The sequence below is a fragment of the Elephantulus edwardii genome, unplaced genomic scaffold (genome assembly GCF_000299155.1).
Source record: "Elephantulus edwardii isolate Elephantulus edwardi_28Jun2011 unplaced genomic scaffold, EleEdw1.0 scaffold00096, whole genome shotgun sequence".
NCBI lineage: Eukaryota > Metazoa > Chordata > Mammalia > Macroscelidea > Macroscelididae > Elephantulus > Elephantulus edwardii.
Window position 1 is genome coordinate 3877284 of NW_006399846.1, and position 14271 is coordinate 3891554.

Sequence of the window (14271 nt, forward strand, 5' to 3'; positions counted from 1 at the left end):
AACCCAAAATCTCTGTAAATGTTCATTAAAACTAATAAAATTTAATAAAAAAAAATCTAATATAACCCTATCCTATCCTGTACCATCCTCATTATCTCTGCCACATTAGAGTCTGTTATAGTCACTATGTCAATCCATTACGTGAGGGTCCCTCTTCTTCACTGACCCTCCTCTTTTTTGAGCCTGAGGTCTTTTTCCAAGGACTGCAACTTCCTAAAAACATGGCCAAAGTATGTGTGGTGAGATTTCACCATCCTTGTCTCTAAAGAGCATCCCTGTTACACTTTTTCCAAGACACATTTATTCTCTTAGCAGCCCATGGGCTATTTAATGCTCTTCTGCAACATCACATTTAAGAGGCATTGATTCTTCTTTGATGCATTGCAAGTAACTGAAAAGATTATGGTTTGACTCAGATGTACCTTGGTCTTTAAATGGACATCCTTCATTTCCAATACAACACGTCTTTTGATTTCCCAACTGCTGGTACCAAGACTGTTGATTGTGGATCCAAGTAAGATGAAACCACTGGCAGTTTCTATCTTTTCCCCAGCTAGCATAATATCTTCTTGATGCTGAGATGTTATCCTTATGGAAGACTGTAGTCCTTGATCTTTCGCATCAAGCACTTCAAGTCCTCCTCACTTTCAGCAAGCAAGGTTGTATTATCTGCATAGCGCAGGTTGTTGATGAGTTTTCCTTCAAATCCAGAGGCCACATTTTTCTTTATAAAGCCCAGCTTCTCACATTATTAATTTGGCACAGGGAGGAGACAAGTATGGAGAAAGGATATGGCATTGACATACACCTTTATTTTAAGCTATGTGTTGTTTCCTTGCTCTATTTCCACAATAGCCTCTTGGTCTAGGTATAGGTTTCACATGCCCACAATTAAACATTCTTGGATTCCCATTCTTCTCAATATTACCCACAATGTGTTAGGATCCACACAGTCAAGTGCCTTTTCACAGTCCTTAAAACACAAGTAGACACACTTCTGAGACTCCTTGCTTTCAGTCAAGAGCGGTCTGACATCAGCAGTGGTATTCCTGGTGCCACAGCCTCTTTAGATCCCACTTAAATCTCTGTCATTATACAGTTCTAGCCACTTTTTATTAACCAGCAGCAATATTTCACTTGTGTGTGCTGTTAGTGATATTGTTCAACATTTTCACATTCTGTTGGCTCAACTTTTTTGAGAATGGGAACTAATACAGATCTCCTCTAGTCTTTTGGCCAGCTAGCTAGCTCTCCCAGGTTTCTTGGCACAGCCAAGCATGGCAGCATCTGTTTTCTGGAACATGTCAATTAGTATTCTATTATTTCCTGGAGGCTTTTCCCCCCCAATGTCTTCAGTGAGCTTAAACAACTTCCTTCATCACCATTGGTTCTTGATCATAAGCTATTTCCTAAAATGGCAAGCAATTCTTTTCGGTTAGTGACTCTGTATTTCTTCCATATTTTGTTAACACTTTCTGGATCATTCAGGGTTTTGTCAGTATTGCAGCTTGAGGCTTGAATTTGTTTCTCAGTTCTTTCAGCTTAGGAAGGCTAAGGAGATTCTTCTCTTCTGTATTCTAACTCCAATTCTCTGCTAATGTCACTATAATACTTGGCTTTGTCTCCTCAAGTTGCCTTTGGAATCTTCTATTCATCTTGCTCACTTCAGCAATCTTTTCCTTTGATTTGGCCTCTCAACCTTGCAGTGCAATGCTCAGAGTCTCTGTGACATCCACTTTGATTTTTTGTCGTTGTCATGAACCTCTCTGGCTTTTTCACTGCCTTTTCCAAGGGTTCTTTGTTTCTCACAGGCTCCAGGGTGAAACTGCTGCTGCTGGTCCTGGGACCTTAGGAGCCCTTTCAGCAACAAGACCTTTGAGTCTTTGAGAAGCAACATTCAAAAAATTGTTTCTGTTTTCTACTTCTTTTGACCCATACTCATCATAGAGAGATCACACTAGAGAAAAATGAGCTACTGAGATTCTTCTTAGGGCCTCTTTTCCGTATAGAGAAATTGTCCACAAACATCATTCTCAAAGCCAACCCCACCCACTGCTGTCCTGTGACTTTAGTTTAGTCATCACAGAGAACGGAGCAGAAGTGCCCTGTGAGGATCCCGATGCTACAAATCTTTACAGAAGCAAACTGCCTTCACCAGTCTCCCAAGAAGCAGCTGGTAGACTTGAACTGCTGATCTTTTTTATTAGTAGCCAAAAGCCTTAACCACCACCACACCACCAGAGCTTCTTCAGTTACCTGTGCACCAATTATCAAGTCATAGAACAAGCACCGAGCTCATTGCATTGGTTCTGGAAGCCAAGGGAGGAAGGATCTTCTGAGAGTCACTGCCCTTAGGGTTGAGTGGCATGGGGAGGAGGTGCAGTAGGACTCCCAGGAACTAAAGGAATGGTTGGGGCAATAGAAAACAGGCTCAGAAAGGCTCAGGGATACCTTAGCCTGGGACCAGTGCAGAATGTCCTGTACTGGCACCAACTTGCTTAGGAGAAAAAGAAAGAAAGAAAAACTATTCTAAAATTGGTCTTTCTTTTCTTGGGAAAGTCAAATTCTTTCCCAACAGCCACTAGTCCGAGTAAGCCTGGAGGGGGAGACGAGCCCTTCCACGCACCATTACCTTCTATGATGGATGAGTGTTCCCTTTGGGCTTTGCTGAAGGCCAGGGCACTGGGTCTTGGCTCCTGGCCAGGCTGTCTGGAGCCTGGAGAGCACATCTGATAGGGAGGGCACCAGGAGCCAGCTCCTCGCTCGGGTTCCCAGCTCCAGCTCTGGTTTTCTAATTATAACACTCTCTTGTTCTCAGGTTGTGCACACATTTCTCAGAACATGTCATTCATTTTTCTCATCAACTAGTATTGATCAGGTACGTTCAATATGCATAGCATTGCATTCTGTCCCAGGAGGAAAGGAGTTGAGAAACTAAAAGCTGTATTGATCACTAGCCTACCAGAAAGACATACCACTACTCCGGCATTCAGATCTACTACCGCAGTCATTCTTTAGTCATTGGAAAGATCAAGGGACATATCTTTCCTGTATTAAGAAAAAGTCTCTCTGGTCATAGGACATGCTCAGTGAACTCACGAGCTAGAACAGGTCCCTGGGTCGGGTAAATGGTTTGCATTTGACTACTATTCCTTTGAAAGGGATATTATGCTTGGAAAGGTGGAGGGTTAGCAAAAGAGAGGAAGACCTCCAGCGAGATTCATATACAGCAAGGGGCTCAAACGTGTCAGAGGTGACAAGGATAGGTCAGGGTTCAGGACTGTGGTCCACAGGGTCGCTAAGAGTCATACTCAACTCCACAGCACCTAACCACAACAACTAATTTAAAGAAAGCTCTGGTGGCTCCGTGGTAAGGAGGTGTGTTGCCAACCCAAAGGTACACTGTTCAAATCTGTCAGCTGTTCTGTGAGATAAAGACAGGCAGTCTCCTCCCATGTAACTTATTGCCTCTGAAAACTGGCTGAGGGATCAGCTATGAGTCAGTTCCAACTCAACAGTACACAGCAACTAGTCTAAAATTTGGTGATTCGAACTCAACTCAGTGATATCACAAGTAAGGCTACTAGCTCAGTGGTTAAAACGTTTGACTATTAACTGAAAAGCTGGTAGTTTAAACTCATCAGCCACTCTGGGAGAAAAACATAGTCGTCAACTTTTACAAACGGCCTGGGGAACTCCAGGAGACAGTTCTTCCCCATCTACTTGATAGGATGGCAAAGCTTCATCTCACATACTATAGGCAAGTGATTAGAAGAGGCTATTCCTTTATAGACAGCCATCATGCTTGGAAAAGCAGATATCACCAAGAAGCCTGGGGTTCCCGGTTACTGGAGGCTGAAATAGACAAAGACTGCCCTCTCCTTTAAGCCACATTCTGAATCTGGACCTCTCACCTCCTTAAATGTGAGAACATACATTTTTGTTCTTTGAAGCCATCCACTTGTGGCATTCTGTTGTGGCAGCACCAGGAAATGAAGGCGTCCAGGGGATAATAAAGGATAACTTCTGGGCAAAGACATAGTTTCTTGCTTTCATTTATTCCTAGCACCTCAGTTTTGCACTGGTAAAGTCTGCAGTAAGGAATCCCTCCAAATTATTGAGGAGCAATGATGTCAGTTTGAGGACTAAGGTATGTCTGATTCAGCCTATGGTCTTTCCAATCACTTGCTGGGCATCTGAGAGCTGAATAATGAATAAGATTGACAGAAGAAGAATTGAGACTTTTGAGCTGTAGTGCTGGAGAAGAATATTGAATATCCCATGGACTGTCAAAACAAATAAACAAATACATCTTCGAAAAGATGCAGCCAGACTGCTCCGTGAAGGCAAAGATGATAAAGCTTCATCTCCCAAACTTTGAGCATGTTGTTAGGAGAGGCCATTCCTTGGAGAGGTATATGATGCTTGAAAAGGTAGAGGATTAGGGAAAGAGAAGAAGACCCTCGACCAGGTGGGTTGACAATGTGACAGTTGCAATGGGCTCTAGTGTGTTAGGATGTGTGAGGATGGCACAGACAGGCCCAGATAGTGTTCAGATCTTTTGTTCATAGGGTCACTATGGGTTATTCAACCCATTAGCACCTAACAACAACAACAGCACCTCAGTCATTCTAACTGCCTGGGGCCAGCACATACACCAGGGCTCTCCCAAAGAGCATGAATTTTCTGGTTGAAATCTAATCCAGAAATGTGTTTCCTGAAAGGAGAACAGATGTCCATCTGGGCATAAAAATAGCCTTGGGTCAGAGGCTGCTTGGAACACCCTGCAGTGGGGACCCCCACAACAGGCGGTAGACTGCAAGCAGCTGTGCTGCTGACCCTGATAGATCAGAGCTGCTGTGGAGCTTGAGAAACTGACTTGACTGCTTGGTCTTTGTTTTCTGGGATTCCAACTTCATAGATTTGACCTTTGCCAAGGCTGTTTCTCTTGAGTTTGAAAGGCTCCAAAGTGGTTCCAATTTGTATTCAGAGTGGAGAATGTCAAGTAGAGGCCAGGGTGTGCAAGCAGCTCACCACTGCTAGGTCCTTCCCAACACCTTTGCTTCTGTTTTGTCCTTTTCATTTTGGTTTATCACAGAATTTGCATCTACGCATGGCCCTACTGCCAACATTGAACACGTTTTGCACCTAAACTCATGAAGTATGGATATTTTTAAAACTATTTTTAAGTGGTAACATAGATAAAACAAAAGATTAGCACTTTGAATCATATTTAGTGCTCAATTCAGTGACATTGGTTACATTCACTACACTGGGCAACATTCGCCACTATGTTTCCAAAACTTGTTCATCACCTCAAGCCCAAGAAACTGAGTACTTCATGAGTAAGTGACTCAGTTCCCCAGGTCAGACCCTGGTAGTCACCAATAAGCTTCGCCTCCCTTCATGTGTCTATTCTCATTTTCGTGTAACTCAGACAATATTTGGTTTTTGTGTCTGACTTACTTCACTCAGTGAAGTCCCCAAGTTCTCAAGATTCACTCAAGTTGTAGCATGTATCACGTCATTTCTCCTTACGGCTCATTAATATTCCAGTGTGAGTGTATGCTACATTTTGTTTATCCATTCTTCTGTTGACAGACACTCGTATTGTGTCCACCTTTTGTCTTTTGTGAATAGTGCTACAAAGACAATTGACATAAAAGTATCTATTTCAGTTCCTGCTTCCAAGTCTGTCAGCTACATACTTAGAGGTCATGTGATAATTGCAAGGCACTCAGATGCTGTAGTGTATAATGTGCCAGGCTTTATAATGTGCCAACAGGTCAGTGGTTTGAATTCATTAGCAACTGCAGAGGAGAAATATGACAGTCTCCTCCTGTGAAAATTCACAGCCTTGGAAAACTCAATAGAGGATTGTTATGAGCTGAAATCTACTCAGTGTCAGTGGATTTCTTAATGAGTATAGTTTAACTTTGAGAGGAACCATTAAGTTATCACAGCAGCTGTACCATCTTGCACTTCCACCAGCAATGGGTGAGGGTACAATGTATGCATTATAGCCTACACGTCTTATCTTCAGATTTTCAGCTCTCACCCTAATGATGTTGAACATCATTTCAGGTGCCTGTTGGTCATTTGTATCTTTAGAGAAATATCCACATAAATCCTTTGCCATTTAAAAAAAATGGGTTGTTTGTCCTTTTGTCCTTACTCTGGATATTTTCGTTAGAAATGAAATGACAGATATTCCTAATTTATTTGTAAATCCTGACTCTGCCTCCCTTCCCCAAATTACTCCACAAAGGCACATGCCAAAAGGCTTTTTTAAAAAGTTCATAGCTGCCTTAATACACGTACCCTTCTGCCACAACATTAAATTCTGCAGTCAACATTATGACTTCAGTGTAGCCAACACCTTACATTCTCCATTCAACATTATAACTTCAAGGCCAATGTTCGATATTCATCTATTTTATTTGCCTTGGCTGCCACCGGGAATTCACCAAATCCAGGAATTAGAGTTCTGGCTAAGGTTCTGAGCTAAAGATTTACCCTATTACCCTGGAATCTTTTTCCTAGGACTCAGATCAGGCACTGGGACCAAACACATATGGACTCCCAGGTTCCAGGGCTGGGGTGGAGGTTGGCCCATGCCCAGGGCTTACCTGGCTGCATAAGTCCACTCTGTTTGCCTAATGGTGCATATCAGAATAGCTCATCTTACAGCTATTGTAGGAGTGGATATTCTGTCAGAGATTTAGACAGTCTTGGCCCTGCCTTCCCCAGGACCTTTACGTTTCCTTTCCAGCACTTTGAGAAAGGAATCACCTCCCAAAGCAGGTGGAATCAGCATGGCCCTCATGTCTTGTGCCATGGGTTATCCAATCTACTTTTAAAATTTTCTGGAACAAGAGGAACCAATGGAGGTATGACAGAAGAATTTAATGAAACAACATATTATAAGAGGCAATGGAGACTTCAGAGTCCAAACTGCTCTGAAGGAATTGGTATAAAATAAAGACCCAGGAACTGATGGAATTCCAATTGATATATTTTCAACAAAGTGATGCAGCTCTGGATGTGCTTACCAGGTTGTGCCAAGAAATCTGAAGGATATCTACATGGCCAACTGAGTGGAAGAGATCCATATTTAACCCCATTCCAAAAGTAGGTGATCCAACAGAGTATAGAAATTATTGAACAATATCATTAGTATCACACTCAAGCAAAATCTTGCTGAATATTATTTAAAAACTACTGAAATGGTACCAGAAGTGCAAACTAGATTTAGAAGAGGCTGTGGCACTAGGGACCTCATAGCCAGTGTTAGATGGATCTTAGCTGAGAGCAGAGAGTACCAGAAAAATATCTATCTGTCAAGGATGCCCACTATCACTACTTCTATTCAGTATTGTCTTGGAAGTGCTTGCCAGGGCAATATGACAAGAGGAAGAAATAAAAGGCATTCGGCTTGGCAAAGAGCTATTTAAACTATCACTGTATGCAGATGATATGATAGTGTACACAGAAAACCCCAAAGACTCAACAACAACAAAATCTCTTAGTAGGCCAATTTAGTAAAGTGGTAGGATATAAGCAGACAGCAAAAAAGTGGCAAAAATCAGATTCCTCTACAATAACAAAGAGAACTCAGAGAAGGAAACTAAGAAAGTAATACCACTTACAATAGCCAACCACAACTTGAGATACTTGGCGAGTGAACCTAACTACAGATACAAAGGACCAATAAAAAGAAAACTACAGACCATTTCAGCAAAACACAATAAAAGACCTAAAGAAATGTAAAAATGTGCCCAGTTCATAAGATTCAATATTATAAAAATGACAATCCTACCAAAGCAATCTACATATTCAAAACAATCTCAATACGGATAATAAATTCGTGTTTTAAGGAGATTGAAAGGGAAATTGTCAAGTTTATTGGGAAAGGAAAGAGACTCCAAATAAGTAAAACATTTCTGAGAAATAAAACTAAGTTGTAGGCATAGCGCTTCCTGACCTCAAAACCTACTATACAGCAGTAGTAACCAAAACAGCATGGTACTGGTATAATGACAGGCACATAGACCAACATAACAGAATGGAGAGCCCAGAATGGACCCAGCTATCTATGGTTAACTGATAATAGACAAGGAAATAAAACCTATTAAATGGGGAAATGACAATCACTTCAACAAATGGTGCTAGCAAAACTGGACCACTACCTGCAGAAAGCTAAAACAGGATCCACATCCCACACCATACACAAAAATCAACTCAAGGTGGGTCAGAGACCTGGGAGTAAAGCTCAAAACCATAAAGTTTATAAGGGACAATCTGGGATCAAGCCTTGATGGCCTAGTCTTTGCTATAAAGAAACTGCCAAATATAGCCAAAAAAGTATAAACTGAAGAAGATAAAATTAATGAAGGAGACTTTCTAAAGATTAAATCCCTGTGTGCATAAAAAGCTTGTTGTAATAGAGTGAAAATAAAACCTATTAACTGCACCACAACAAGATAAAGGTAAACAACCCAATTGCAAAATGAGCACAGGATATGAACAGACACTTCTCCAAAGAAGACATTCAGATGGCTAACAAGCACATGAAGAAATGTTCAAAATCCCTAGCTCTAAGAGAGATGCAAATCAAAACAACTATGATGTATCATCTCACCCCAGTAAGAAAAGCCAAATTTAACAGAACAGCAAACAACAAATGCTGGTGTGGTTGTGGAGAAACTGGAACCCTTATTCACTGTTGGTGGGAGTGTAAAACAGTGCAACCACTGTGGAAGGCAGTATGGAGCTTTCTCAAAAAGTTGCAAATAGAAATACCTTTTGACCCAGCAATTCCACTATGGGAATATACCCTAAAGAGACCATAACTGACATCCAAGCAGATATATGCACACCCATGGTTATTGCTGCTTTGCTAACAATAGCAAAGAATTGGAAACAAACCAAGTTCCCATCATCAAATGAATGGATTGAGAAGCTGTGGTATATTCATACAATAGAATACTATGCACTGAAAAACAAAGGACTAATGGAATATTATACAAAATGGGTGACCCTAGAGGATATTATGCTGAATGAAATATCTCAGTCACAAAAGAACAAATACTGAATAATGCCACTGTTGTAAAATGGGACTGACATTGGGGTGGGGTTGAAGGGAAACTAAGAAAAGGGGGGATATGTAATGTACACAGCATTGAAGCAGATGAGGGAGAGAACTGTTTGAAAGGGATATAAGATTAGGTATTATTTGCATGACAGGAGTCCAGAATAAGAACTGTATAGTAAAGTGGACTTGGGGGCAGGGGTGTGTATAAGAATGAAAGAATTTTTTTTTTCTTTTCAAAGAGAAAAGCGAAATTTGGGGGAGGAAAACTGCAACAATGAATGAATGGACATCTAAAGTCTCTATAAACTTTCATTAACATCTCAGTTTAAAAAGTTTAAAAAAAGAATTAAGTTCTTATATTAAATAGCAGTCACAATGAGAACCACTATTCTCTCTTTAAACAATTGTAAATAAACAATTGTAAATAAAAACACAACAAAAACCCTACTGACTGGGAAAACAAATTTGGCAATACCATTTGAGACAAGGGTCTCATATCAAAAATTTATAGAATCCGCCACCCAAAGGTAATAAAGGAGGTCAGAATTGCTTCCACTGTGGAAAGCTGGGCCACTTCAGTAGACAGTGTCACAGACGAGAGCCACAGATAGGCAAGGGAGTAGAGAGGAAGCGCCCACTCACTTGCTCTTAAAGTGAGAGCACATGAAAACATTTCATGTGGCTCTGAAGGACACTTGGCCAAGGTGGCGCACATCAGGTCCTCGTGGCTGACAGGACTGACAGGCCCCAGCTCCCAGCTGGAAACAAAGGAGGACACTTCAATGATTTAGATCCCCCTAGAAGAGCCGTGGATGAGCATTAACATTACTGGTAAGTATATTCATTTTTTCCTGGACACAGAGCCTACTAATTGGTCCTAAAAGCCTTCTGAGGTCCCAACTCTTCTCACTATCTCTTAGTTGTTGGTATGGATGGAAAACCTCATAAGCAGTTCCTTACTTCACCTCTACCTTGCATGTGAACTTCCGAGTTGTAAAACAGCCCAGTGGTAGATGGCATTTGCTCCAGGACTTAAGAAGCATAAATGACATAGCTGAGCCTCTACATCTTGTGGTTCCTAACCTGTACACTATAATAGACAAAGTGCTAGTCTATAGGCCTTTTATTGTAAGAACCACCTTCCCTCTGTAACTTGATTTGTGCCACTACTAGAACCTCTACTCGGAATATTATTGCTTGTTAATTTTTGACTCATGTACTTTTAACTTGTTAGTTAAATTTGTGTCTTCTAGGTTGCAACACCTCCATGATACATCTTCAAGGATATGAACATGTACGGCTAAGCACAATTAATAACAGTGCATCTAAATTCCAAAACCAATCTCCATAATAGTCTATGTGTTTCCTACTGCCAAAGGGGCCCTTTAGAGTAGTGAGAGAAGATCTTCACCCTGAAACCCACAACGTCCCTTTTCAGCAGGAAGTAGCTAAGAGAATACGCCATCCCCTTTTCCTTATGAATCAGGGTGAAGTCTCTCTCAGGGAGGAGTGATAGGCAATGGCAAAGGACACACTGACAAAGGAGATTAATCAGAACTGGCTTTGACAAGCACTGTGGCAATTGGACAATTAAAACAGACATTTGGATGGGGGGGAGGGGAGAAGAAGAACCAACTGGGGAGGAGGGTAGTGAAAACAGTGCAACAATGAATGAATGAGAATCCAAAATCTCTGTAAATGTTCATTAAAACTAATACAATTTAATAATAATTTTTTTAAAAAGTTTATAGAATCCTACAGAGCCTCCACAAGAAAAAGACTGATAACACAATTACAAAATGAGCCAAAGACATGGAAAGAATTTTCACAGAGGACGATTTTAATTTGGCCAACAGACACATGAACAAATGCTCCAAATCACTTGCAAAAAAGAGATGCAAATCAAAATCACAATGAGGTACCATCTTACTCTAGTAGCAGTGGCAAAGTTTAACATGGAAGCAAGTAATAAATGTTGGAGGGGATGTGGAGGAAAAGAAACTCATACATTTTTGGTAGGATTGTAAAATGCTACAACACTCTGGAAGGCAGTTTGGCGCTTCTTAAAAAAACTGAACATAGAAATTCCACATGACCCAGCTATTCCACTGCTTAGAATATAGCCCTGAGAAAATGAGAACTGAGGCACAAACAGAGATTTGTCTACCGATGTTGATAGCATCATTATTTGCCATGACAAGAACACGGAAACAGCCTAAATGTCCAATAAAATGGAATGGATTAAGAAATTTAAGTATATTCACAAAAAGGAATACTATGGAGAACACAGGAGTAATTATTTTGTAAATTACTACCTAACTTGGGAGGGACTGGAGAGCATTATGCTAAGTGAACTAACTCAGCCCCATAAGGACAAATACTGTATAAAACCATTGTTGTAGAATGAGAATGAGGATCCAAGGGGGGATAGGAGGGAGCAGAGGGGTGAGGGTGGGCGGGGAAGGGTTCACTATAGGGTCATATAATTTGATGTGGGGGTGGGTGGGTGAAGGAAATGGGAAAGATCCCAGTGTGAAAAACAATATATACCAATCGCATTGTTACTGGAAACCTCTAGAAATATTAAATGTCCCTGGTATTTGTGAAAATTTTAAAAAAGGAATATCTCTGTTTCATTGACTATGCAAAGACAGTTGACTGTTTAGATCACAACTAATTGTGGCTAACATTGAGAAGAATGGGAATCTCAGAACACTTGATTGTGCTCATGCAAAACTCATACTTAGACCAGGAGGCAGGCTTCAGAACAGAGCAAGGAAACACTACATAGTTTGAAATCAAGAAAGAAGTGTATCAGACATGCCTTCTTTCTTCATACCTTTTCCATTTGTATGCAGAACAGATTATTCCAGAGGCTGGATTTTATGAGGAAGAATAGGACATCAAGATTGGAGGAAGACGTATCAACAAGCTGTGCTGTGCAGATGACACAACTTTGGTTGCCAACACTGAGAAGCTTTTGCTGCAAAAAGTCAAGGCCTGCAGTCTTCCATACGGATTGAAGCACCACATCCAGATAACAAAGATTCTCATCACTAGGCCAATTGGTAGCACCATGATAGATGGAGAAGAGATTGAGATTGTTAACAATTTCTGCTTACTTAGTTCTACAATTGATACTCTTGGTACCCACAGTCAAAAAATCAAAAGACAAGTTGATTTTAGGAGAGTGTGCTGTCAAGGAATTCTGCAGAGTCCTAGAAAGTAATGACGTCAGTTTAGAGACTAAGGTGTATCTGATCCAGGGCATGGTCTTCACATTTACTGGCTATGTATCAGAAAGCTGGACAATGAATAAGGATAACAGAAGAATCAATGTCTTTAACTGTGGGGCTGAAGAAAATTATTGACCATACCATGGACTCCTAGAAGAACAAACAACTGGTGGTGTAGTCTGTAGTAAGTTAGTTGTGCTGCTAAAACAATGGCTCTATGGCTCCAATGGTGTGAATCCCACAGCAGCTCCCAGAAGAAAAATAGTCTCCTCCCATTATGATTTGCTTGTGTTGTTATGGGCCATTGAGTGGACTACTACTCAATACAGCGTAATAGTGCTGAACCCTGCTCTATCTGGAGTCAATCTCACGGTCTCTGACACACTTGTCCCATTGCCACTGTCACTGTGTCAATCAATGCATCTCATTCAGGATCTTCCTCTCTTGCACTGTCCCTCCACCCTTCCAAACATAATGTGCTTCTCCAAGGACTGGTTCCTCCTGGCAACTTGCCAAAAGTATGTAAGATGGATCTTCAAAATTATAGCCTCTAAGAGGAAACGTGACTTCACCATCTCCAGGACACATCTTTTGTTCACTTGGTGGTCCTACAGCCTTGGAAATCCAATGGAGGATTTTTAGGAGTCAGAACCAATTAATTTGACAGCATGAGTTTGAAGGGTTTGTTTGCTGTGTTTTGTTTCTGGTTGGTTGTTTTTTTAAGGGTGGGGAGTTTTGTTTGTTCTTTTAGCTGTGGCAAAAAGTTTTATTGTTTCATTTGGTCCAAGGCTTGGGTGAAGGGCTTGTGGGTGGATAAGATTCTCCATCAGGGTGGAAAGAGAAACTTGCTGCTGATGGCAGGGGGGTGCAGAGGTCCCCCCTGCAGGTCACTGCAGGCCCCTAGTCGTGTTCGAGGGTGAGACACTCAAAGAGATACTCGCCCAGCCCAGCCCGGAGGCCGTCCAGTCTTCTAATGTTGGTCAGTTGGTCACCCATCTTCTTGAGCAGTTTCACTTCCTCATTCAGGAAGTGGTTCTCCAGAAAGTCACAGAGATGGGGGTCTGTGTGGGAAGAACCCATGGTGTGCAGATCCAGAAGAACAGAGCTTAAGTTCTTCTTCAAGGCCAACGCTGTTTCCATGGCGTCCAAGGTTTTGTCCCACTCATCCTGGGATGGCTTCTGGATATCTTGGAAGAGGACACGGCCACTGTGCTGGTTTTGAAGCTGCAAGAATCTCTTGTCAGCCTCACACGTCTCCTTTGCCAGCTCGCGGAACAAATGTCCCACGCTTTCCAAGACCACATCATCACGGTCAAAATAAAAACCCAGAGAGAGGTAGGTGGAAGAGGCCTGCAGGTGCAGATTGTCAAAACAGTTGATGCCAGCTTCCCCTTCAGCAGAATAATTTTGTCCGATCTGATAGCTCATAGGGTCGAAGTTTTGGGACTAACAAAAAACAGTGTTATCTGATCCCGAAAATAGGTTATGGCTAAGATGGTCCCAAGATTACTCCTGGAGATGAAGTTGGAGGGTAGTCAGAGGCTGGAAGGGGCAGTCGCCAGGTCTGTCCAAACACTATTGAAGCAAGAGACAGATAGGGACCTCTGGGGAATTCTGGTTTTGTTTTGTCTTGTTATTTAAGTTTTGAATGACAAAAGTAATTAAGCACTCAATTAGTATGCGAAAGGTTGATGGTTCACGCCTAGCCAAAAGTACCCTGTTAGATGTTGTTGTTGCTGTTATGTGCCATCCAGTCACTTGCAAATCATAGCAACCCTATGTACAACAGTGCTAAGCTCTGCTCTGTCCTGTGCCAATCACACTGTCTCTGATAGTCCCATCCCGATTATCCCAGTCATTGAATCAATCCACCTCATAGAGGGCCTTCCCCTCCTGCGCTGTCCCTCCACCCTCCCAAGCATGATGTCCTTCTCCAAGGAC

General features: G+C 41.6%; 1 protein-coding gene across 1 annotated transcript; it reads right to left on the bottom strand.

Annotated features, from left to right (window-relative positions):
- Positions 1-13230: 13230 nt before the first annotated feature.
- Positions 13231-13758, bottom strand: LOC102865539 (ferritin light chain-like). The gene has a single exon (XM_006891292.1). The coding sequence runs from the start codon at positions 13756-13758 to the stop codon at positions 13231-13233; it is 528 nt and encodes a 175-aa protein (XP_006891354.1).
- Between the last annotated feature and the right edge of the window lie 513 nt (positions 13759-14271).